Source organism: Caretta caretta, chromosome 9, assembly GCF_965140235.1.
Source record: "Caretta caretta isolate rCarCar2 chromosome 9, rCarCar1.hap1, whole genome shotgun sequence".
In the NCBI taxonomy this organism is placed as follows: Eukaryota; Metazoa; Chordata; order Testudines; family Cheloniidae; genus Caretta; species Caretta caretta.
This window is the reverse complement of record NC_134214.1, coordinates 101,633,690-101,660,960: the sequence shown is the minus strand read 5'-3', so window position 1 is coordinate 101,660,960 and position 27,271 is coordinate 101,633,690. Positions and strand designations below refer to the sequence as shown.

At 43.7% G+C, this 27,271-nt stretch overlaps 1 protein-coding gene across 18 annotated transcripts in view; it reads left to right on the top strand.

The window, feature by feature from the left end:
- HTR2C (5-hydroxytryptamine receptor 2C) overlaps positions 1-27,271 on the top strand; it is a 459,369-nt gene that overhangs the window by 359,721 nt on the left and 72,377 nt on the right. For 7 of the 18 annotated variants that reach the window (XM_048864038.2, XM_048864030.2, XM_048864033.2 and 4 more), the window contains one exon: positions 15,936-16,576. The exons of the other annotated variants lie outside the window; for them this stretch is intronic. In XM_048864038.2, coding sequence (XP_048719995.2) covers positions 16,192-16,576 — 385 coding nt within the window. In that variant the 5' untranslated portion in view covers positions 15,936-16,191. The remainder of the gene's footprint in view (positions 1-15,935; positions 16,577-27,271) is intronic. 18 annotated transcript variants of the gene reach the window in all.

Genomic DNA, 27,271 nt, shown 5'->3' with positions numbered 1-27,271 from the left:
GCCTGAGGGCAAGATCAAGCCCTTAGGGCATGAAATGTTTTCGGGAGACAAAGGCATCCATGAGATTTTCACACGTACAGCACTCAGCTGCATATATTTCGGTGTATAGTGCCCTGTCCCTGTTTCCTGAGCTCTTCCCAGTTCCTTCTATGATGTATTTGTGCTGCATCTGGCTGGTTTTCCTCTTTATTTTCCCATCCTACGTTGTGATTGCCTTTGGATCAAAGAAAGTTGAGCCATGGCCCTTCCATTCAGCCAGGCTGCTCCGGCATGGAGATTCATGCTGATAAAAACTAACTTGGCAAAGCCTTCACTATGTTTGTTTAATGAGTTTTAGTCAGCCGATATTTCTCATTTCTCGGGTAGTATTTAATCTAATTTCATCTTCTTAACAATTTTTTGCTTCGTGTAGCAGTTTTAGGTATCTGAACAGATTTCTTCTGGCATTGTTGTTCTCTTGATAAGAAGAAATATATTGTGTCAGACTTTGGACTAATCATCAGACTGTGCTTTCAGAGAATGGAATTTGGAAGTTAAAGAAGGAATTAAGGTGGTTGAGGAACAAAATGTAATTTAATGTCATGTTAAAAATGCAGTTTAAGAACAAATGTGGGGAATGCTTTGAATTAAAAGATACAGCATGATCTAGCATGCCTAGATAGTACATGAAAGAAACAGAATATTGAAAATACCCAGTTCTTAAAACAGAGTCTGCTCTTTCTTATCAATTTATTAAAATCAAGAGTGTGAGCAAGTCCCAAAGAATGTAAAGACTAGATCTGTAATGTTCCTGTCTAACATTGCCCTTCTGTTCTCCATTATTAGACCAGGAGTTAAGGGTTCCTTTTCCATCCGTCTCTTAGGACTTCCTTTAGTATTGTAGTAACCAAGTGCTATATAGTTAAAATCAGAGCAGCGCTGGCTCTCTGCATTTGCAGTGACACCGATGCATCTGGGCCTGAAAGTGTCTGAATCTCCCAGAGTAAACTGCCTTGGAGTTTTTAAAGACTCTCATGCCATATTGTTACAGTTCTCAGTTTTTAATATCTCTAAGCAATTCTCTGGCTTACCTTTCCTCAGATCACTGCTTCATCTAACATCCAAAGGGCCATACTCTTCCCTCCTTTACTAACCATCCGTAAGGCCCAAAGAAGTAGCAGAGCATTAGGTGGGAGAAGAGCCCAGGAATGCTGAAGCTGAAGGCATTGGGGTTGTATGGGTGCCAGTGAGGGCAGAGTTTAGCTCTAGTTCTATTTTCCATTATCCCAGAAGAGAGAAGAAATATTAATATCCCAGTGATAATCTCATCTCAGTTATTTTATATTAACAACAAAGGCCATGAAATCTGCAGATCTGTTCCCTTCCTCCCACCTGCAGGTGACCAGGAGAGTTAATTACTTTGCAACTCACAAAATATAATATATAGTATTATGAGAAAAAGTAATTCATTGTTGTTTCCCCAATAATGGTGGGGGGTTTTTTGGCCCTGGTCACATTGAAAACAATGCTGAGAAGAAAGTGGCTCCAGAAGGACAGCGGTGGAACCTGGCCTTATTTCAATACCCTTGATCCATTTTCTCCCTTAATAAATGATTTCCAAAGCTGCTGCACATAATTTACATAAAAATCAGCTCTCTCTTTCGGCCTTTGGGAGCCGAGCCCATAATAAACAGCAGCCTGAAGACGTGCCACATGTCTCCCCGTCAGAACAGCGAACCTTCAGGACCCAGACTACAGGTAATAGAGCCGAGCAGGATGCTTGTGGGTCACCGGTTTTGGCAGAAGTTAAAATAAACCCAGTGAACTATTTATCCTGAAAAGTCCAGAGGCTGTGGCGCAGGTGAACGTGCCCTCACTCCTGAGACTGTGTGGCCGGTGCAGCGATGGGGCTTTGCAACCAGTGTGCAAATAATTAGTGGGCAACGTGACAAGCTCCCGGCAATAATCCTGTGTGATCCCTTAGGAAAACTTCCCACCAGACACTGTCATAAAAACGTGGGGAAGGGATTTTAGACACTCTCTACAGACATGAAAACGGAATCAGCTTCTGTGTAAATATTGATGGAACGTCTATAGGAGCATTTTAAGAGCCTCGGTGGAGCCAAGGGGTAAATGCCTGAGTCTGGACCGGAGGAATGCTGCTTCTAGGGTATCATGCCCTCCCACCTTAGGGTCAGACCAACGCTCCTCCCCAGCTGGCAAGGGGAGGTGCACAAGGGCTAGTGTCTGTTAGCGACCCTTCAGATTCCCATCTGAAAACTGAGCAGGAGTGAATGCTGCTTGAAGATGGTCAGTCCTGTATCCACAATATTAGACCAGTTTTCAGAATAGCAGCCGTGTTAGTCTGTATCCACAAAAAGAACAGGGGTACTTGTGCATGGCACCTTAGAGACTAACAATTTTATTAGAGCATAAGCTTTTGTGAGCTACAGCCCACAAAATGCATAGAATTGAACATATAGTAAGAAAATATATATATATACATACAGATAAGTTGGAAGTTGCCATACAAACTGTGAGAGGCTAATTAGTTAAGATGAGCTATTATCAGCAGGAGAAAAAAACTTTTGTAGTGATAATCAAGATTGCCCATTTAGACAGTTGACAAGAAGGTGTGAGGATACTTAACTTAGGGAAATAGATTCAATATGCATAATGACCCAGCCACTCCCAGTCTCTAATCAAACCCAAGTTAATATTAGACCAGTTACCGGAGGGCAGCGTAATTCCATGCACATGCAGAGCCAGCTGCCTAGGAGAGCTGTAATTAGCAATCAGCAGTTCCTGGGTCTCAGCCCCAAATTCCTGTCCCTAGACCACAACTGCCCCTGTAAGAGAGTCACATCTGACCCAAAGGTTTCTCTCTCATTCTCTCTCATGCTGGAATTTTAGCCTTTCAGTAATTGTCTTTAGCTGGTTGTTGCTGCAGATTCTAATGGTTTGCTGATTCTTACAGCACACAGTAAAATAGAGGGAAATATAATAGCTCCTTTCTTCTTTCAATAATACCTCTTCTCCTGATTAATGTCACCTGCTCTGAAAGCATGCATTTTTGTGAATAACACTAACTTTTAGTCATAGAAGATTTACCTCATTACTAGGGTTTAATTACATTTGTGGTAAAAACTGTGAGCAATTTTCCATTTCATTAGACAAATTCTTTGTTGTGGCTGCCTTTTTATTTTCTTCTTCCTGTTTATCTGATTTTTCTAAAGAAGTCCAAGCAATACCTAAAACTTGGGAGGATTAACATAAGCCCTGTTATCACCCTGCAGTCACAGCGGGCTGAAAACATCCATCAACCATTTTGTAGTTTAAAATAAACACCTCTGCAAGGACGTGAATTAGAGAAATCCATGTGACAGTGCATTCAAATTTAAGGTGCAGCAGAGAGAAATAAGGAATATGAGTAACAAGTTCCTCCTATCTAAGGAAAAGATGCATCGAGAGTTGGCATTAAAACTATTAGAATGTAGAGAAACCGAAGTGTACAATGGTGACAGTATAAATGTCTGTGACTGAATGTACAACACTAGAGATGCCACATAGGACTCAGCTACACATATTCTGGGCATCCGAAACAACATTAATTGAGAACAGAAACAGTGTTACAATCAAGTGCACGTTTGTAGGAAGTGACAGAGAGAACATGTGACCCCATTATTCTTCCTACCTAGCTTCCTAATCTTTTCTAGAAGAAAAACAAAAACGAGCTCCATTCGTTCTGGGGAAAAAATAGTTTTCTGGCTGCAGAGTAGCTAAAAGGTCTTCAGCGCTCAACAGCATTCGTACACCACAACAAGAACATCTGTTTACAGCCAGCAATGTGGAAAATTGTTATTTTAAGGCTTCGTGCCAAACCGAACAATAACTAATTTGGGAATTTTAACTTAAATGAAGAGCTGAATGTTGGATGTTTTTTCTTATTTAGCATGGAATCCTTGGCACAAAGGCTGGGTGGGATGACATGAATCAAGGTTAGATTTTGATAGGGTTATTAGGTGGGATCTATTTCTAAGCTTTATTTTTGAGAAGACACTGTGCAGCTTCCTACAAATTATTATGGTGGATCTGGGGCCTCACCTTATCTAGCAATAATTATTTTTCAAAACAATAAGTGGCTGTAGATGAAGAACATGTTCAGAGAACGAGTCTTTTTGGGTAGCTTTTGAGCCGAAATCACCAGAATACCGTCCCAGTAAAATCGATTCTGTTACCTACCACAGACTACAGCATCAGAGAAGTAATAAGTCCTAATGACTCTCTTTAAAGGTTGATGGTCTCATTGGGAAAATTTTTGAACTGGAAGTAATTTAACCCTCTAAAGTCTCCTGGCAGGAAGCAATCTCTTAAAAATTTAGCTGAGAGTCTTAGAGACTTGTAGCCATGAAAATTAACAGAATTCAAGTTCTAGAAGCTAAGACATCTGAATCCAGTGGCCACGGTAACATATGGCCCACGTTATGCACAAAGTTATGGCATAGTTGAGAGGATACCAAAAAACAATTACCTAGATTACATTTTTGAACATTTAAAATTATTTTAGTCACTTGCTCTCTCCCCGTTTTTTCATATAGTGAATGAGTGATGTTTCAAAATTGGGATAATTTGTGAAAACACAGAAAATTGGAGTGAAGACCAAAAAAAAAAAAAATGGCCCAAACGGAAATATATTGGACAGATCTCTTGCTTGATGCGAAAGCTGAGGAATGGGTTTTATCAAATGATAGATGAATCCTCACTCTCCTTCCCTAAAATATGTGTGTATGTGTATATTCTGGTATATGCTTTTATATTTTATAAACACAGATTAGAGCACCAACAAGCTGCTCATCCTAAATATGAGTTATGTCAATCAAACTCTTCAGGTTGTTTTTTATAAATCTGGGTTTAATGCAACCTCACTCCAGGTGGCAGGCATTTATATTGGCCTCTCGGAGGACAAGAGACACAAGAAACTAATAGTTTTTGAGGGCGTGAACATTTGTGTGGACTCCCTGAGCGGACAGAGCAAGAGCTGGTTTCCATCCCAAGGCACAGGAGCTGGGGAGCTGGACAGGCAAGGACGACGGATTGTCTAATGGCAGCCGAGTGTGAGGGAGTCAGAGCTGAACAGAAAAAACCGAAATGTGCTCTTTAATATGGCAGCATTGAGAGTTCAGATTTGGGATGAAAAACTAACACAGAAGATTCCCGAAGGAGATTATCTGAAAAACATACCATGACTGTGTCTGCTAAAGGTAAGAAGGGACTTGAAAGTAGGAGCTTGACCATAGGACGACAATTCCATTTCATGCCAACTTTCAAGGTTTCTAAATGTGTTTTTGTTCCACATTGGAATAAAAACAAAACCCTTCCACAAAACTGGCAGTATGTGTCTGTAGTCCAGTGCTTGGGGCGCTGGCCTGGGATGTAGGAGAGCTGTGGCCAAATCCTTGCTCAGCCTGCTTCAGAGAAGAGCTTTTTCATTCTGAAGCAAGTAGAGAAGGCCTTGAGGCTTGGTCTCACCTATCCCAGTACCTTAACTTCCCGGTGATACGTGTCTCTCATTCTCCTGCCCCTGACCCAAAAGCCTTCCTGATTAAAGTTTCGTGAAAACTGATACCTCTCTACAAAAGGATTTTGTCTTCAGCGAAACATCCCATTCCGTCAAGTTGAAACAAAAATGTCCCACCCAGCTGTACTTGAGTGAGAGTGTCTCCAATGGCAGCATGACTGTGGTCCCTGCAGTCACAAAGAGAAGAGAATGCTCACAGGGGCCTTGAATCAGGAAAGCTGATTAACCGTAAGCGTTTGCTTAAATCCTGTTGACGTCAATGTGACTCAAATACATGTTTAAGTGCTGTCCTCACTAGGGATGCTTTCCTGAATCAGGCCAGGGACAGCTCACAAGCCAAGTGGTTTTTTGCACACCATATAATATATACACTTCCGGAGTGAAATTCTCCCCACACACAAAAAGCCAGTATAAAGCCTCTGCAACACTTAAGGCAAACAGAATGGTGTCCTTGACCTGGCTCTCTGTACAAGGATGAATGTCAAGCCACTGTGACTATCATATAAAAAAGAGATGTTATTAAATTGTTAACAGATTTGTTCTTCCAGATACCGTGTACTAAAAAAGAAAGGGTAACATTGCTCAGTTTAGTAAACATCAGTGGCAGTAGGTTAGGTAAGACCCTGAGCCATAACGCTGCACTGATCATCTATTTGAGCTGAGTAGCACATTTACCACTTGTGATCTTTAAGCACCTGATTGTGATAGGTGCTGAGTGTGTGTTTGGGGTGCTCCACATCACGCAGGATTAGGAAGTACAGGAGAGAGAGAAAACCTGGTCCTGCCTTCTGATAGATTAAGCTGTTTTCTTTGAGTCTTTGTGTTGAAGCTCCCCCCCCATTGAAAATAAATTAGTGTCTTATTGACACAGTATTAGGGAAGATAGGGAGAGGGGAATTAATGCTATTTGTTTTGGGGAGGAATTTTGGTGATTCATAATTATGACCCAAAGAAATATAATTAACTGATCCTAGGTTTAAACTAATCTGTTTTTCTCTTGCAGCAAATAATGATTTTTTTTTGTCTGTTTACTGGGCATGTCATTAAATAAGACTTTGCTGCACCAGAAAGAAAAAAAATTGATACAAAGTTTTCTTCAGTGAAGAGTCCCTGAAATTCTGCTGCATGTTCTTTACATTGATCGTCTCCTTTACCTTCTGTGAGAACTGTTACAATCATCCTGACTATGTTGGTGGCACCAAACAACTTTGGCGAATGTACCAAGTACCTACTGTGAACGGATACACGCAAACCAAGCACTAGCTTCTGGGCCCCAATTCAGGAAACCTCAAGAGAACACTTAGGCATAAAGGTGCATCTTGGGTCCTTGGTTAGTTTTAGGATTTGGCCACACAAAGGTTTAGTTTGCTGAAGTTGGGGTGTGAATATACCCTGTACTAGCCTGGTGTGGATTAACTGCCCATGAGGACCCTGCTGATGTGCATTAACAGTTCTGTAATGTGCTTTGATCTAGTCCATTTCAAAGAAAAATATTGAAAATTTATCATGAGAGAGCTGTTTTCCTTCAGAGCAAATAAGGGTCTGCAAATCTTTGCTAAGCTATAAAGTTAAAGACAAATATAAAGTTAAAGACAAATATATCAGCATCTAAGGAAAAAATAATATTGATCCCAAGAAAGTCTGAGTGACTTTATTTTCTTTTAGTGGCAGAGCATCAGTGGCAGTCCTTTCTGAAAGTCACTCCATCCCTACTATAGCCCCAGTACTGCAGGCTAAGGTGCATACGTAACTTTAGCTTTCCCTTGACTCTGTCTCCCAGACCATCTCTGATGTGCAGCCTCCCAAACTCTCACTTTAAATAATTCAGGCATTCTCAGTAGAATACAAACAAAAATGTTACTGTAGCTTCAGTACACAAGGGATCAGGCTTAGACGATCAAAGAATTCTAGTGTTTGTCACTCCCACCAAACAGAAGAATGGCACAGAACAGAATTTTCTCTGTTGATGTCTAACGATTATTTTAAGAATAATAATAATTTATTGATCTGAATTGACAATAGGCCTCAAAATCTAGCATCTTCCCTTCGATGGTAACTTAGCAAAATTTGTGATAGGTGTGAAGTTTTAGTTTAAAGTTATGGAGATAAATTTTAAATTATATGTAAAATTCATTAATAAAATATTAATTATTTTATGCAATAGTGATGTGCTTAGAAGACTGTAGCTGAAGGAATTAGTCAGAGGCCTTTCCCCTCATGGTTACTAAAAGATACAGCAGGAAAATTATTTGATGGCTTAAATCCAGAAACCAATTTTTGTTTTATATAAAAAAATTAACCTAATTTCTAGGTGCTGAATGATGTTGGCTGATTTTCCATATGACGCTCAGCCTTCAGCCCCACTATACAGTTAAGGTTTAAGTATTATGCAAAATGAACTTAGGTGGAAAGTCTACTGTATTGTCTTAACATATGTTCTTAGACCTGCAGAAAAGCTCTGTGTAAGCTCAAAAGCTTGTATCTCTCATCAACATAAGTTGGTCCAATAAATACTCCTGGGAGAATTCTGTGCCAAAAAAATTAAAAATTATGCACACAATATTTTAAAATTCTGCATATTTTATTTGTCAAAATAGCACAATATAATCCTGCCCATATAAATTATTTTGATAATTTATTTCAATATGCCTGTCAGCAAGTATGTCTGTAATAATACAGACAACAAAAAAGATTCAGGAAATGTTTTTTGACAAATAGATTCCTTACTAGGCATATTAATATAGAACTCTGAATAATAATTCATTTAAACTACAGTATAGAGCCATATTTCCCACACACCTCAGAAGCAGTGCAAAGTCTTGGGGGTCAGTGGTAATGGAGAAGCTGAGGGAGAGGGAAGTAATTTCTGGGAAGGAGCCTGGGAGTGAACCTGGAAGGTTGTTGGTTGTAGGTGGGAGAAGTATGGAACAGGGTATCGGGGTGGGGGGGGCAGGGATTGTTAGGGAGTTGGGGAGCCTTCCCATGCAGACCCTGGTTGACCCCTAGCCTCTCATTCAGTCAGGCACATCTGCCCCATCCCCATGTGTCCCTGCACCCCCACTCTCATTCAGCCCCTGGCTTAGTCCTGTCACCCCACTAGCTTCTGTGCCCTTGTCCTGGTCTATATGACCCCCCAGCAGCCCTATGTGCTCCACTCTGTATGTTCCCCTGATATCCCGTCTCCTCTCACCTGGCCCCACAGGCAGGGCGCTGTGAAGAAGGCAACCTCTCCTCCTTCCTCTCAGCAGCTGGCTGCTCCAGCCCAGAGCCAGCTGCCCTCTTTTCTGATGCCACAGCAGTCCCTGGTGGGTTAAAGTTGTAATTGAAATGCCTCCCTGGCAGAACCTATTTTCTGAGGGGGAAAAATCTGCGAGGGACATGAATTCTGTGCAAATTACCTCACCCACCTTGTCTCTCTGTAGATTCTTACAGTCAGCTATAGCCTAAGTCAAAATACATTGCACTTCTGAAATGGCTTTCCATCCTGATAACTTTTCCAAGACATTTCTGTTCCAAGAGGAGATACACCTCTACCCCGGTATAACCCGACCTGATAGAACACCAATTCAGATATAACATGGTAGAGCAGCACTCCTGTGGGGCGGGGCTGCACGCTCCAGCGGATCAGCGCGTCAGAGTGTCTGGCTCCCACACGCTGCTCTGAGTGGCATGTTAAGGGTGCCGGGCCGGGGCCGAGGGGTTGGATAAGGGGCAGAGGGTCTCCGGGGGCGGTCAGGAGACAGGGAGCAGGGGGGTTGGGTACGGGGTGGGGTCCTGGGGGTGATTAGGGATGGGGGGGGATCTCAGGAGGGGGCGGTTGGGGGCAAGGAGCAGGGGGGCTTAGATAGGGGGTGGGGTCTTGGGAGGGCTGGTTAGGGGCGGGGTTCTCTGGAGGGGATAGTCAGGGGACAAGGAGGGGGACAAGGAGTGTGGAAGGGTACTGCATACACCCTGTTAGTTCTAACAAAAATGATTTGCTGACTATTAATAATGGAAATGCTCGAGGCCAAAGCAAGTTCGATATAACACGGTTTCATCTATAACGCGGTAAGATTTTTTGGCTCCCGTGGACCATGTTATATCGGGGTAGAGGTGTATTAGCAATCTGAACTAGAACAGTGGTATTACAGAAGAGAATAGTCCAGCTGTGCTTTCACTTAAGCTGATTGGAACTTTGCCTTTGATTTCAGTGGCAACAAGAACAGGCCCAAACTGTCTTTGTTACCCACTCCTTGACTATAACTCAGATATTAGCACTTGGATCCAAAACTGCCCTGGTGCCAGAGAGCGAGGGACAAAATTTGCCTCAAGCCATGTCTAGATAAGCAAGGGAGAAGAACTGGTTATTGAGCAGAGTGGATCAGGTATTGAGGTGAGACGGTTCCAGGGTATCCTTTTTCTGAGTGAGCAACTGTCTCACCTCTGCCCAGTATAGAACACACTGCCCCCGAACAGCTCAAGTCAGTGGAGTTATGAATTGTATGAGTTATACATGAGTTAACTCATGAGTTATGAGTTATAAATAAAACCAGTGTTAGAAAGGTCAGGACCAAGCCCATGTGCAAAGCTGTGCAGGGTTAAGAGTCTTTGCTACAAGTTCATGCACAGACAAAATGGCATTTTCATGGTTAGTGGGCTGGAGGTGTGGAATCTGAACGGAGCAAGAATAAATGAGTGCAGCCTGGAAGCATTTTAATGGGCTAAGAACAGTGCTCCCTTTTTCTCTGGCATCTTTTCTTTCCGATGGCTCACATCCTTGTGCCCAGTTGCACCTAAGTCACAGGCAGGTATTAACCCCTTGTTCCCAAGTATGCTAGTTCTGCACAGCTTGCCCGGCTGACTCTGAGGATTTTTGAGCTTGGGGGAAAGGAGATTGAGATGTGGGGCACTCTGGGGCTGAGGAGACCGACGTGATTGGAACTCTGCTGAACCTGGTGCCTCTTCTCTTCATTTATGGGGACCACAGGATGCAATAGCCAACAGGCAACAGCTGTCCATGGAGACTGGGACTCCCAACAACTTAAGGGCTGTCTCCCCCATACACCTGGTTCTTTGTACCGATAGGCTACCATCTTCTCACCAGCTGGCCGCTCCGGTGTAAAGAGATCCAGTGAAAGTTCTGGAGGTTTTTTGTGGCCTGGCCTCCTGGGCAGAGCTTTCGATTGGTTTGAAAGAGAAACTTGAGGGCTCCTACTTTTGTCATTCAGGAGCACTTTCAGACGCACGCTGCACCCCGTTCTGCGCACTCAGCTGTTCTAGAGTCTGCAAAAATATGTCCCACAGGTTTTAACGCTGGTTTCATAATTGTGCCCAAAAAACACTGAGCATATTTTAGGTCCCTTGGTGTTATAATAGTTCAGTGCATTTCCTTTCATTTTGCTAGAACCTCTGTGCTATAGTACTAATGGCTTCTTCTCCCTTGTCCCTGTTAATAATAGCCAGGCTAATGGGCCAAGTTTAAAAGAAACAATTCCATGTTTCTAAGCAAAACTGGAAATTGGAGAATGGGGTTAATTGTTTACCCTTCCAGCCCTAAATCCAACCTTAATTCAGTTCCTGAATTTCATAGTCAAATTGTTCTATCACTATAATGATGTGTACAGTTCTAACTGCTGACACAGACAGAGAAGCAGAATGGTGAGACGATGAGCTGGATTTTAGTGTTCAATTATTTTTCTTTATAGGAAATTAGAATATATTTCCACCAGATCTGGAAAACATGCTTTGCATACAAAGTGGCTCAAGAAGGCTCTATCTCTGTGTGTGCAATCAGCTCATTTACAGCAAGGCAGCGAGTAGGGAAGTCTGCTTTCCTCGGGTCTTCCCGCTAAATGGTTTTCTCCTATTTGTAATCATTTTATTTAATTCCAGTGGTGGGGAATCAAACATGGCTCTGGGCACTCAAGGTTTCACAGCCCATTAGTATCTGGAGAACGGAGGCTTCATTTTGAAACCTGAAAGTGAGGAGTGAGTGAGTGATTTTTTTCTTTTTGTCTACTCCAGTGTCACCTCAGTGTGCCTATTACAGCCTCCTCGCTGTGGTGTAATCTTAGTCATGAAAGAATTGTCTTCTGGACATGGGGTTGGACATAGGACCTAGCAAGTTGCCCTTTGTGTCCATCCCAACTTGCTGTCCTGATTGATTTTGGGATGAGACCTTTTGCTTCAGGAAACCCATGGTAGAGTTCCCTGCTGGAGGATGTCTGCCTGAATTCCTTTGTATTCAAGGCCTGTTGGAAGATTTTCTCCTTCAGTCTGTAAAGATTGATTTATCTTCCTCTTTTCGTGAAATCTTCCTCAGTTGATAACTCCTGTTGTGGCATGTAAGAATGGCTGGTATCCCTGGGCCATTGGGCTGGGATTATGTTAGAGCCCAAGATATTTAATGTGATGGGAGCTTTCATGAAATTGGGAAAAATAATACTGAGTTTCAGGTTCTTTGCTTCTCATTTTTAACTTCTCTTTAAGACTTCTCCTCCCTGGGAAATTTTAATTCAGCTTCTGACATCATTTCCACCCAAGTGATTCATTTCCAGTATGACATTGTTTTGGTTGCTTCCCTTTTAAAATGTTGCCTTTTGCTTATTATTCTGATATCGTCCAGAGTGAGACCTCATTTTGTAACTGAGCCTTCTTGATATCATGTGCCCCGGATGTCATGAGAACATTTGCATGTGTCTTCTTCATCATATCACGTTGGTTGTACGTCTCTGTTTAACCTGCTGCATTTCTTTCTTTCTAATTGTTTTCCAGTGTGTTTCTTTGCTCTCTCAGTGGAGTGATTTATTGAACTTTAATCTGATCATGTCACAAATTGTAGCAGCAATAAACGTGGCCCACTTACTATCAGATTGAAATTAGGGGCAATTCCTGCTTGCTTTACTAGCATGCGTAGTGTTATTGAAGGCTCATGTGACTCGCATGTTTAGAACCTACAGGTGTCCTTATTTCTCTTGCAGCAGCCTCGGAGAACACAGGCAGGGATTAGGGCCCCATTATTCTAGACCAGTCAGACTGAGGCTTGGGAGCTGCAAGCAGCTGTTTCATGTGTCTCCTGCGGCTCTTTGCGGCACATGCTATTAAGACTGTGTGATTTCATTAACCAATCTAAGTTATTAACCAGTCAGGTTGCTTTTATTATGTTATTAACGAATTGTAGAACACTTGGTCCGTCATTTTGCTGAGAGAATAATATATAGAGAGAGTAAATGAGACAATGATTCGCACCACTGTGGCTCTTGTGGGGACTGTTGATCACTAATTTGGCTCCTGAAGGCCTGAGGTCTGAGTATCGCTGTTCTAGACAATGCCCAAAGAACTAACAGAGGTGGTTTTGGGGAAACCCTGGAGGTGCTTGTTTGAAAGTTGAGTTGTTACTGAGGGCACAACAGTGAATAATCCTGCTGTCTATTACATGGCCTCCAATCAAATTCATGAGAAAGTATAGAGGGCTTAATCCTGCAAATCCTAAATCCTTACACAGCCAGTCCAGCTCCCATTAAAGTCAGTGGAAAGAGACACTTTTATTTCATTGGGAGTTGGATTGGGTCCTAAGTGCTTAAAACGAGGTACCTACATTAGCACTTTCCAGGACTAGGATCGGAGTGCTCAGCACCTTGCAGGATTGAGCTCCAAATCATCAATGGGACTGGTACAATCTCTAGTACAAGAAATGGTTACCTCCTGTAAAACCCAGGCTCTTTGACCCTCTTGTTGTTGTTCTGGACATCTGGGTTCTAATGTTCCAGTCAGACCTATCAGTGTTCCTGGGGTTTTGTGCTGTTGGTAGATTTCTGTGACATTCTGAATATCTCATTAACACTGCAAAGAACCCCATAGAGCAGGGATCGGCAACCTTTGGCATGTGGGAAGCGGCGGCCAGCACATCCCTTGACCCGCACCACTTCCCACAGTCCCCATTGTCCTGGAGCGGCAAAGCACGGCCAGCCAAACATGTGGGTATGGCAGGTAAAGAAACCAGCCCAGCCCACCAGGGGGCTTATCCTGGCGGGCCACAGGCCAAAAGTTGTCGATCCCTGCCAGAGAGCTTGGTGGAGTCACCAGTCTACTTTCCAGGGCGGTTATTGTTTTTTTAAAATTTACTAGAATAATTGGGAAAAAATTCTTTGTTGAACATGTTGAGCAAGTTTAATTTAGGAGTGTTGATAGTTTGTAGCACATAATGTATCAGCATTTGTTACATCAGGAGTCCCATCTTGCCATCAGTCCCATGCGCACAGTTCCCACTGGTTTCAGTGCTGTGCATATGTACCTGATGAAAGGCCCCTAAATTTCTGATCATCAGGAGATTCCTGTTAACTTTAATGTGGGGGTCAAAGAGCAAAACTTCATGCCCTGCTTTAAGACAGCCCGAGTGGCATGTCATTAGCGGAAAGAAAGCAGTTTGTAGTCAACTCTGTTTTCATTTATCATTTTAATGTGAGTGTTGTGTTATATAAAAATATCCTGGAAGTATTTTGCAATTTACCGGCAAGTCACTGGGATTTTTTTTTAAGAGCACTACAGTTGAGTAAAGAAGTGGTTACCGGTGATTTGCCACTACTGTTTTCTGTGCAAATTACACAGACTTCTCCCCAACTATGAGGTCTGCAGCTCTTTGGAAGTTATTAGCTCTAGTTCAGAAGCAAACCTGGGTTCATTGTACACTCTGCTCATTTAAGAAATGTTTTTCCATATGAGACCCATTAGTAAGCAACCCAAGCCAATGCGAATGCTAAACATTTTATTGTAAGACTCTGAGCACATCTTTTTTACATAACGTTTAATTTAGTCCTGTAAATTACATTTAGCTTTTTGATCCTTGGATAGCAAAGTGATGGATCACATACAAACAGTATATTAGAGTCTTTTCTGTCCATATTTTTAAAATGATGATATAATATCACTTGCGTGTTGTAGGTTATGACAAGAAGCTGAGAAATGTTCTAAAAACAGCATATTTCCTTTTTAAGATGCTTAGTACTCCTCTTTCATAGTTTCTTCCCATTGCTGATGGTGAAATTTTGCATTTCATTAGGGGCCTGGCTCCTGCACAGTGGATGGCAAAATTGCCATTGTTTTCATTGGTGCGGGATCAGAGGTCAAAACAATTGAGTCACTAAGGCTAAGTCAATTCAGCTAAGCATGGGAAGCATGCTAAGTGCCTTGCTGAACTGGGGCCTAAGAAAAACGTTATTGGGATCAATGCGGGAGTTCCTGGGTGAAACTATCTGGCCTGTGTTATACAGGAGGTCAGAGTAGCTGATCCAATGGCCACCTCTGGCCTTAAACAATTTATGAAAAAAGAATTTGTCAATTGAAAAAACAGATTTTTAGGAACTTTAAATTGAAAACAAATATGCCTGGCAAAGCGGCTGAGCAGCCCTGACATCTCAGGGCGATGGGTCAGCTAGCATCTGTAAGGCGAACAGGATTTGGGCCACTGAATTCATTGTGTGCTTGCCTTCTGCACACAAAAGCACTCGGAGGGATGAAGACAAGTGTAAAAATACTGGTCTAGATTAGCAAAGGTTTGTCTTTCTTCCCCCGTTGGTTTTTAATTGTTTGTTTATTTTGGAAAGATTGGCAGCAATGGAGTCAGATAAGAATATATGTCAGGTTTGATTTACCATGCATTTGTCAAAACAAACACAAAATATAGTCTCCTTTATTGTGGCAGGATTAATCATTTTGGTCATAGTGTTTTTAATAAAAACAACGAGGAGTCCTTGGCACCTTAAAGACTAACAGATTTATTTGGGCATAAGCTTTTGTGGGTAAAAATGCCACTTCTTCAGCAAAGTGGGGTTTTTACTCACAAAACCTTATGCCCAAATAAATCTGTTAGTCTTTAAGGTGCCACCGGACTCCTCATTGTTTTTGTGGCTGCAGACTAACACGGCTACCCCCTGATACTTGACAGTGTTTTTAATGACACCTGTGCTTCATCTCTGAGTGTACAAGCTATATGCAAATACTTCCATTGAAGATTACAGTTTATATTGCGCTTTCGCCATGCTATCACCATTTGTTGGAGTTTCTAGCATCGTACAATTGCTACTGTATATGAGACTGAAGATCTGTGAAGTGGCTATCAACTGAAACATGTCTCACTCTTCGGACTTGCTTTTGCTGGTTTCACAAAACATTTAATTAGCGATAATCAGCTTTTAACCAGCCAGAACACACTGTTGTGATTTTTCCCCTACATAATTGTAGGCATGGTCTGTCCCCATAAGATAAATTACTTGCAGTCTGGAGAACATTCTAGCCAGCAGGAGGAGAGAGGAGGAGAATGCCGTTTGCATGGGGATGTAGAGCATTTTGCGTGTACTGTGATTTCAGTGAAAAAGAAGGTGCCTTTTTCTTTTCTTTGCAGAATGCTGGACATGAAAATGAGTTGAACATGATGAAATCTCCTGTCCCTCTGGGTTGCCAATCAGTGGTCATCTAACCCCATCTCAGAGGAAAACCAGAAGAGCTCCACTCTAACTTCTGTAAGGTTTAGTTCATTATGGAAGATCAAACAATTTTCTGGCGCTGGTTTTGTGAAATTCGGCTGCTGCCTTGGACCCTCCATTTGAAAAAGAAATTAACGTTGAGGAACAATTAAAGAGGAAAATCAGCTCCAGAGAATGAGCACTGTAAGTGGCACTGGGATATTAGTCAGCTTAACGACGGTGTCTGTGACGCTAGATTTTCGTTTGCACGGTGGTCTGATGGCTTGGCCCTTAAGCAACAATTTGACTCTGAATCAGAGTTTGCCCACGTCCGACCCTCTTAATGCCTCTGAGCGGGGAGAAGTCTCTCGTGTGTCCATGAGGGAGAAGAACTGGCCAGCCCTCCTGATTTTGGTTATCATTCTGCTGACTATTGGAGGGAACATCCTTGTAATTATGGCTGTCTCCTTGGAGAAAAAGCTACAGAATGCCACAAACTACTTCCTAATGTCCTTGGCGGTGGCAGATATGTTGGTTGCGATCCTAGTCATGCCCGTTTCCCTCATTACAATTCTATACGGTAAGTGACTTACATTTTCTCCCCCGTTCAACTGAACAGAGTAGACAGCGGATGAGTATCAGTGGCCGCAGTGAATGGTTGCACACAGTTTGCACCCATTGAGTGAAGAACCAGAGGAGTATAAATGTAGAGTAAATAATGGGCTTTCCTGTGCTCACTTTTATTGGGGGAATGGGTGCTCCTTTGGAAACTGTATTTGGCCCCATGCTGTCAGGATAGGAGCGATTGCCAAAAACCTTTAAGTGATGATCTCTTTTACCAAGGCCAGCTATAAGGAAGTGCATGGATGGAGAATATTTTTCCTTCTCAGAGGATATGCTGTAAATCGTTTTGGTAAAACCCAGAATAGAAAGAAGTAGCTAGAAAATAACCCCAGTTCCTCGCCAACAGATCCAGCTCACTCTTCTCATGGCAAAACAAAAGAGGCTCTAAATCAGAGTCAGATCTTAAGAAGTGCTGAGTGCCTTGAATGAGCATTGATTTCAATAGGGCTTGAGGGCACCCTGCATCTCGCAAGATTGGGACCCGTGTAGGAAGAAGTGTAGCTGCTTTCCAAGGACTGACTGTAACAAAACACACATTGGGCCACATCCTGGGATTACTCACATGAGTAAGGTCATAGATTTGGCCCAGTGGATGTTAAAAATCTGCAGTTTTATGTGCCACAAAAATAGTAGATCAATGATTTCTGACTGTCATACACAAAATGATAGTTCTGTGCTCTGGGTGCAGCGACGGGGCTCTGGAGTGACATCTCGGGGTAATGGCTGGGCTGCTTTCCATCCCTTCGCCAGTGTGTGATGGCGTCAGTGTGACCCTCTCAACACTGCATCCTAATCGGGGTCTGTTACCCCATTGTCACTTCTCCCCAGCCGAGGCTCCTCCTCACGTACTGAACTTCTTCCCAAGTGGTGTAAAACATGCACCGACACTGAAGGGGGTGTCCAAACATTTCAAGGTGGGAGCCTCTGTCATTTCATGGTGGAGTACAGCATTGGTGCATGTCTCCATGCATGTCTGTAGTCAGTCCGTGAACATCCCTAGCCAGGCTTCCCTTTGGATCCCGGTTATCAGTCTGCTTCCCTTCTGCGTGCCCTGACAGCTGCAGTCAGAACCAGTAACTCCTCTAAAAACACCCTTAAACTTAGGATAAAAATATGCCACCCCCACAGTGAACACTAGACCAACCCTTGAATACTATAGGCAAAGCAAACTGCAGTGGGGTACAGCGTTATTTCAATATGCACCCCAACAGGAAGGATTTGCCAGGAAATTGCTTAGATCAACTCTCCAATGGGTTGCTTGGGGCATTTTTGGTGCTATTCTTTATTTAGCTTTGGCCATATCATTTCCTTCACAAGACAGTCTCACGTTAACGTCAGTACATTTGCTTCCATAAGCTGGGAGCACAGGCCCAGACTGATCTGTTCCTGGGAGGAAGGGTGATCTGTTGGATGGGACACTGGACTAGGTGCTTTGACGCGTGGGTTCTAGTCCCAGCTGTGCCCCTGCCTCACTATGTGCCTTTGAGCAGGTTGTTCCAGCTTTCTGTGCCCCGGTTTCCTATCAGTAAAACAAAGGAAATGACACCCTCTCTTTTCAAGTGCTTTGAGATCTACGGGTGAGCAGTGCTGTGTAACAGCTGAGTGTTACTGCTGTACTATTGACTTGACTACTGTAGTGTGGGCGGGGAGGTGAGGAAATTATTCTGCCCTATGGTAAAATATTGGCTTCCTGAGGGCTTGTATCGTGTATCACTGATGTTGCTATAAAGTTATGTCGCTCGGGGGTGACTAAACCACCTACGTTACACTGACCTAAGCACCGGCATGGTCCGCTCACCCTCTGACATAGCGCCTCTCGTGGAGGTGGCTTGAGCTGCTGCAGCAGTTCTTATGTAGATTAGCCCTAAGCATAACCCCTGGTAGCATCCTGTAGCGGTAAAAGCCACCTATGTCCTTTTCTGTGGCTGACAGGAAGTTTGGCTCTGTTTTTCTGAGGCTTGGTATTGAAGCTCAGAATTCCTTGAGTGCTCCAAGGGGTTCGCGTTTACCTCCTTGCACCAAGGAAAGACGTGTGCAGTCATTTCTCAGGGCTCTTTTTGTCTGATTTTCTTTTAAAAATGCCATTGTACTAATAGTTCTCAGAAACAAACAATGCAGATACGAGGCCTTGCTGGTTACTTAACTTCAGAGTTTGATTAGTGGTTGGTTTACTGGCCTGTAAAGTTAAAAATAGGGATATTTATGTGACTTCTTTACTTGACTGAACCACGGCGTCAGATAGTGTTTTAATTTCTAAATGCACTGACCAAGTGCGCAGGTTTCTAAGGTGTATGTGTCCTGTCAGCCGTGAATTAAATCGCTATATCGTTTGTGCGTGGATTTTGTGGCTTGACTTTCTAGCTGTTCAAAATCTTATGCATAAAGCCTTTTATTTGCAGTTGTCTGTCTAGCCTCAAGTTGGACTTTTCTGGTGGTTGCACAACACCTGTATTTTATTTTCAGTAATTCCTGAGTTTAGTTTTCAGTTGCTATTTACGCTTCCTGTAATGCTCAGAATCGCCATGCCAAAAATGGAACTGTCTCTGAAATTACAAGGAGGGTAGGTCTAATTTGACTTCCTGCAAACTTCTCTTGAGGGTGTAAGAAATAGTACTGGGACATTCCATGTTTCCCGTAGCTTGAAACGAGAGAACTTAAACACTGCATGATTGCACTGACCTTGTGTTTGCATAAATTCCCCATGGCTTAACAGAAGGTAAATGTACAGAAGTGAACTTTCTAATGAAATAGCTTCAGCAGTTTTCAAAACACATGTGCAAGCAGAGTCAGGATGAGCTCCACCCTGACATCTGGTGGCGAGTTGTGGCAAGTTGTGGAAAAGAACTTCCGAGGCTGATCTCATTTGCATAGGCACACCCACCCCACCTAGCATGAGCCCATAGCTGCCCAAATGGTCACTTCGGCTGCTGTGGGATCCCCAGTTTCTCTGTTATTGCGGCAGGAAGAATAAATTGTTATTATCCTAATTATGTGAATCAAGGACAGTGGAACTGTACTTGGCCTTTTGTTATGATGGAGGGACTCGCCACCAACTAAGTAGCACTCGCTAGGCAAGGGACATGGGTTCCAAAACTCAGTGAATTGAGAGAGGCGGGGAACAGGTATTAATACCTGGTGGTATGAGCCCCTGGTGAGGGCCTTACATGCTAATTGTACTTCCTCCTCTCTCCACTGTGGAATATCAGAGCTAATTTTGATTCCATTAGGAGTCTAGTTACAGGCTGCTGAGCTGAATTCACTTTGGGCCAATGGTGCACCAGCACTGAGGCTCCCCTACTACAAGCTGAAATCACAAAAGAGCTAAACTTACTAAGAGCTGAAATCACTGAGCATTGTGTTAAGTAGTGGGGGAGCCTGAAGATATATGGTGGAGCAGTTTGTGGGATGGCGAGCAGAGCAGAGTGGCTTTTGGAGCAGAGCGGTTTGTGGGACGGCTGGTGGAGCAGAGTGGAGCCCCATGGAGAGGTGGGGCAATCAGCTTTGGACCATGTAAGGTGTCCCTTAATCCCTCCCCCGCCCCATCTCTACCAAGGTTGGGAGGTAAAGCTCCGCAGATAAACTTTCGAACTCTGGTGCTGCCCTGACCAGGGACAGAGACTTTTGGGTTGTTGGACTTTTGGGACTTTGGGTGATTTGGGGTTGCTGGACTCAAGAACCAAAGGGAAAGGACACGCCCCAATTTGCTTGGGGTGGGTTTTTGCTCATGGGTTGTGTTATGAATCCTGTTGGTGGAGTTTCCCCAACATAATGCCACATTGTTTCTCTCTGTTATTAAAAGGCTTTTGCTACCCTCAGACTCTGTGCTTGCGAGAGGGGAAGTCTTGCCTCTTGGAGGCACCCAGCGGGGGTGGTATATATTTGTCCCAGGTCACTGGGTGGGGGCTCGAGCCGGTTTGCATTGTGTTGTTGGAACGGATCCCCTAGATACCGAACCCGGCCCTCGTTGCTGCCGACTCTGACGGGCAGAAGGGTGACGCCTGGAAATAGATTTTTCTGTCAGGCCAAGAGAGCAGTTAGTTGAACTCACGTAAATAGAAAACATCCAGTTCGTGCATGCTGCATTGTAGAGGCTTTTACCTCATTCCCTTTCCTTTAGTGCGAGATCTGCCTGGCAGGCGCCCTGTGCCGCCTTGTTCTGCCACAGAGCAGAGTCCCACCACACCAGCTTTACCCAGGAATTCGCGTACATCTGTGCTCTGGGTGAGCACTGTGAGGGGGCTTAGTCCTTCGCCCACTCACTTCCCTGCTCCTTCTCGCAGGAACAGGGAGCAACAATACTCGAAGTCCAAAGGCGCAAACAATTCGATGTTTACTGGGGTGAACTTCCAGCAAGCATGATTCCAGTTTCCTTCCTTAGTATCCTCCTTCCCAGCTCTGACACCACAAAGCCTTACACCTGTGTCCCTGTTCCCATTCCTGCCCTTAGCCAAACATGATTCCAATTTCCCCACCCCCATTCCCTGTTCCCATCTCCCCCTTTAGCAAAACATGATTCCAATTTCCCCACCCCCATTCCCTGTTCCCATTTCCCCCACACACACACCCACCCACCCCCATTCCCTGTTCCCATTTCCCCCACACACACACCCACCCACCCCCATTCCCTGTTCCCATTTCCCCTTTTAGCAAAACATGATTCCAATTTCCCCACCCCCATTCCCTGTTCCCATTTCCCCCACCCGCATGCCCGCCCCCACCCCCGTTCTTCCCTGATTATCTGCTGACTATATAGTAAAACTTGAGTTCTGCTTTGCTATAACTTAACCAATCATATTCTTGAAATTTAACTAACCAATCCGAACATATTGTAACATGATTATGTACCCAATTATATCCCACTTCCTTAATTAGTTTACACCCAGCAAAATTAATTAATGCAGCAGACAGGAACAATCACAGAACCAGACAGAGACAAACAATAGCAAAGTGGGAACTATAATGACAAAACAATACAGAAGTGAGGATTTCACATCCCAGCTATTGATAAGTGAGTTCTTGCCAGACAGGATGCTATCAAACTAAGTTTCCTTTTACATTTTCTAGGCACTTCCCTTTCTCTGGAGGTGATAGGAATACAATCCTGTCCTGATAGTGCCTGACAGCCCAATAGCACCTTCTTTCAATGTGACTAGTTTGGAATGTGAGGAGGTGACCGGTCGCTTCCCAGCTTATGGCTGCCTCTGTTGCTTAGCCAAAGGCCTTAGCCTAAGAACAGGGCCTCAGACTGTCACAGTAAGAGAAGGACCTTACACCGGCAGACAGTGATTTTGATTCTCTTTTGTACCTCTATAACTTGCCAAGTAATAAGAATACACTTAAATTCTTAGAGTATAGGCCTTTACAGACAGGCCTGAATATCTATATCCTAACAAGCACGTTCAGGTCACAGGGCTGGTTCCAGCACACTGGAGGAACCTGCGGATCTTATTGATCGGGGTCCCCTGACAAAATCTTTTTTCCCTCCTTCCCACATCCCACTTGTAATTCAAACTGCACAAATAGGCAGGCTGGGACAGCAGCCGTGGAGGTGGAGGGAAGGCCTGAAGGGAACCCCTGCTAACAGCAGGAGGGTAGGAGGGGATCAGGGGAAAGCAAAGGAAGAGTCTATCTTCACACACACAAAAGTCCCCTTCTGCTTGTGTCACCCTCGCAGGGCAGAGGAAGGAGATAGCTTGCAGAGCTATGCTGCTCATAGGCGCGGCCACGTGTGAGAAGGCTAGTGTAATTTGGGGGAGACTGTGCAATGAACCTTAGCCCTCAGGTTTCAGCATAGTGGGAGTGTGAAACAGAAAAGCATGAGGCCCGCACTGAAGAATGTCAAGTGGGATGTGCAGAAGCATGTGCATTACACCCTGATCCTGACCGGGGCTTGTGGTCACTACCACAGTGCTTCCAATAAATGATCCATTGTCAAGGGTACAGGGAATGGAAGCGACTTCAAAAGATTGTTTAATGCAAAACCCTGAGCATAATACAACCATCTGGCCCTACTGACTAAAGCTTTTATTGAACCACGTATCCATTCAGGTTTAAAATTTAAAAAGTATTTTCCCTTTTCGCCTGTAGCTTGGGCATTTAGTCTGAAGTGCCTACAGACAACTTTTTTCTCTCATCAGTAGCATTTTTGGAACGATGGTCTTTGGCACGGTCCCCACCTTTGTTTACCCTGTACCTCAGATATTTCCCCCAGCTAAAAGGAGCTCTCAGGACCAAACCTGCCTAATTTCATCCTCTGAGACCATAGAAATACAGCAGTGAAAAACAGAGATGTGGAATATGTGAATCAGAAGGCAAACAAGGTGCTTGGTGCAGAAGACAGGTGAGCTGGACAGCTCTGGTGTGTGCTGGGTAAAGCTGTGCACGGGATCTTGACACAGCCACCGAGGAGCATGAGATTGTAACTGCAGCCTAGAACTTGGCTTTCCTCAGACGACCTGTTTCCAGTTATGCAGCACACCAGTGGTTAGAATCTGGCTTCGATCTACAGAAAGCATCTTGCTTGTCTTGCACACAAAGTCGGGGTCCAATCAGGGAGGCAGGATGGAAGTGATGCTCACCCAAGCTCTGCCCACCAAACAAGCCCCACCCACACGTGTCACCAAAACGAAATGCTGCTTAGGGTAGGTTGTTCAAACTGTGCCTGTGGAAGCACTGGGTTCCCTGCACTTGGCTGCCCTTGTTGGGACTTGAACATTCCTATGGGCTCTGATAGGCTCCTTCTTGGCTCGAGATAAAAACCATAACTGCTGTCATCTCCCTAATGCCACCCACATGTGGTACCGAAACGAGCCCTTGTTCACAGTAACTGGTGCCGAGGTTGAAACCTCCCCCTGCTCTCTCACATGAGGAATGAAAGAGTTAATAATATTGTTAATATTTCAATCATTGCGTCTGGGCATCTGAGTTCACCCCTCACTGAGGTGAACAAGGCAGTTTGCACGTCTCAGAGCAACTGCGCCAAGCTCTCTGCAGACTCAGCTAGATGTCTCTGCCTTCGGTATGCTTGATGCACATGTCTGAGGTTTTCTTTGCAACCACAACAATTGGAGACTTACCCTTTGTATTAAAATGAAAGCTGCAGTTCTGGAGAACAAGATAGCAGTTTGCTCCTTCACGGTCCCGGTATGCCAGACTGCACCCACAAGCTCATCCAGCCCCTGGCACAAACCTCAGCCTCACATGCTCCGTGTTTCACAATTTTCACTTTATTATTCCTGAGGTCTTGGAGGCAGGGATTAGGTAGGTTTGAGCTGAAGATCAACCTCAACAAAAGGGTTTTTTTTTAAATCTTTTTTTATCCAACAAGATTTTCACCCTAAGACTTTAGTCTCCAGGATCCTGTACACTGCATGGTGTAGAGAGCAAACAGAAAAAACCAAACCCACCCTCTAAAAGCCAGCAATAGAACAATGTGCCCACAGAGATTCTTCTGCCTCCAGCAATCAGGAAGCTGCTTTCATGGAGAGCCTCACTTTCCTCGGAATGCCTGGTTGAGACTTTTGTCTCAACTTGTATCCTTACTACAGGAGGAAACTCTCCTCTTTCTGTGTTCAAATGGGGCTTCTGCACCCTGTGAGATGGGGGACCATTGTTTTGTGACAGAATGTAGAACAGCTCCCCTACGGGGCATTACAAAAACAGAGCATGAGCAATTACCGAAAGGCAATAAGATGCCTGATTAGATAAACCCACTAGTGATCTTTTCTCAGGGTACCTCTTGGCAAGTATTTTCCTCTTCAGTCAGGAGCAAGTCATCCCTGGGATCTCTCCAGTGATTTCTGTGGAATTGTACCAGAAATGCATTTGGCCCTCAATTTGTTTTCTGTAGCTGACAAGTTGCTATCTCAATGGGCGATCATTCAAATTCCATTTATATAACAGCCTTTAATTGTAAAGGCATATGATTCAGAGATGCAGAAAAAAATCTACTTGGCATTAACAAGCCAGATAACACCCATTTTCTTTGCAGCACTTTTGCATCAGATTAATAGATTCGTAGATTCCAAGGCTGGAAGGAAGCCCTGTGATCATCTGGTCTGATCTCCTGCATAGCACAGGCTGGAGAACTTCCCCAAATTAATTCCTAGAGCAGGTCTAGCATGTGCAGCTGCTTGCGAGTGCAGCTTGACTAATTTAGAAAAATGAAGGCTGAAAATTGCATCTCCAGGCTCAGTGAAATGGAACAAACTTCCTTAATTTGAGTTATTATTATTTGCCATGAGCACATTCAAGTCAGGTATATAACCTTTAAATTCAAGGATAGGAGGTGAGCATTTCCTTCCTGAAAAACTTGCCAGCAAACTCCAGCTCTGTAACATTGGCTCTCACTTTGTACTGCTTCATTTCCTTCTGTTCCTTTTTATTATCACGGCGCCCCTCTTCTTCTTCCTCTCCTTTTTCTTTTTGGAGTCATTATGAAAGGTGGATGAAAACTTGAGCTCGAAAGCAAACCTCTGCAGACTTGGGAAGGCTGTGGGGGAAGAGATCTGGGCAATTCTGTCTGAAGCATCTGAAACAAACGTTCAGCATTAAAATAACATGAAAAGATTTTCTGAAAACCGCCAAAGACAGGATGTTCATCACTCTGACCTCAGCTCATGCTGTTGGGCTTTGGGATGGGAATACGTATCATTCATACTGTAAGATCTCCCAGTGCGCTCAGTTCCTGAAATATATTTCTGTAAGCAACAAAGGGAGTTAGATAGTTAAAGATGGCCTGGAAACCTTTGCTTTCAATTTGCTGGCACTGATGGACGGAGTCTTACCCTTACCAAACATTCCGTAGCTCTGCACTGGAATGGTCAGAGTAGATCTGGCCAAGGGCCCGTCTAGGCCAATGTGCTCTCTCCCACAGTAGGTACCACCAGCGCCTTTGGGAAAATTGCCATAATGAACAATTATGCTGTAACCTGGAGGTAGGGAGAGTTTCTTCTTAACTCCAGCAGTTAGAGGTTGGCTGATGCCATTTTCATCCCAGCTAGCGTGGCTACAACAGACTTTTGGATTACTTTTATAAATGCTTAATCCTCTTTTTTTAATCCTGCTGAACTCTCGGCCTCAATAATATCTAGTGGTGGCAAGTGCTCCAGGTTAATTATGCACTGGGTAAAATGTATTTCCTGTTCTCAGTTTTAAATGTGTTGTCTTTTAATTTCATTGAGTGCTTCTTCCTGGGTCAATTACAATGTCCTATTGATTTCTTCTAGAACAGGCATTATTTTATATGTCTCTGTCAGATTTCCTCTCATATATCTCTTCTTTAAAGTGCGTAGCCCAAACTTCCCAGGCTTCTGGTTTATTTTTATTTGCCCTTCTCCAGAGCTTTGCCATTTCTGTGATACCCTTTTTGAAATAGGGTCACCCAAAATGAGCACAACATTCCAAGTGAGGATGTTCACTCAAAGTGGGTAATTCACTAGACCTTTCTTAATGCAACCTAACCACTTGTTTGTCTCTGTGACCTCTGTGCCCATTGAACAGATCTTTACACTGAGCTGGCTGAAGGGGAATTAATTTAAGAGTGATTAAACAATTGTTATTCTGGCCAACCATTTGAAAACCAGCACTTACCACACTGGGCAAAAGGTTTTTTGAAGTCTCCTGCCTTTCCAGTGCATTGCCTTCTCTGAGAGATCCTCCCCACACCTCTGTTCTACCCTACCCGGCTCCTGCTCCTGTCTGGGGTGATGTTTGCTGTTTTAACATAGCAGCAGGAAGCTTGTCTTTTATCTGTCTGTAAAGAGCCATATATAATGGTGGCACCATATACATAAAGAAAATGATGCTTAATAATAATGGATATATATTCCTTTCAGTGACTGCATCAGATGGGACTTTCTGCTGGGAAGTATAAGGAAATCACTGTCATTGAGTGATACAGCATTATTCATGGATGCAATTTCTCCTCTCTACCTCCCTGCTTACTTTGAATGAATTATCACACAATGCTAATCTTCATGGGGCTTATTTGGTGCATAGGTTTTGTGCTGGCCCCTTGCAAAGGGGTGAATTTCTCCCACTTGTGAAGCTAATGAAACAGTTGCACGTGTTTCTAAAAAGGCTTGGAGAAAGTTTGCCTGCAGTGTATAGGATCCAAGATGGGCCATGCAGCCCTGTTCTTGGGTTGTCAGCCAGGTTTTGGTTTTGCAAAATGAAAACAAGTGTAGTTGGGATGCAGTCTCTATTGTCCAAGAAATACCAATGTTCAGTGGAGAAAGGGTGCAGGAGGCTTCAGCAAATCCCATCTAGTGCAGATACATGTAGATCTAGACTGTCTTATTTACTATATATGTGTTTAGATCTAGGATATTATACCTAGTCACTGCAGCTTTCCCTTTAAACAGGTCTTCCTTTCCCACAACAGATGCAAGCTGTCCGTTCTCTGTACTATATTTTAGCTGTGATATTTTAACTTGCCAGTTAAGTGAGAACATAAGGAAGCAAAGGCAAAAAGTGCTGGAATGTATTTTCTCGGTAGTTCTGTGCTAGTCTGTCCAATTGCCCCTTTTGCCAGCCTTGGCCAAAGAACGTCCTTTTCTGTACGACCCCAATTTCCTGAAAAGAAACCCAGCCCTAAGGATTTATTTCAAGTCCATGTTCTTGGTGACGTCATTAGGTCCTAGCTCTGTCT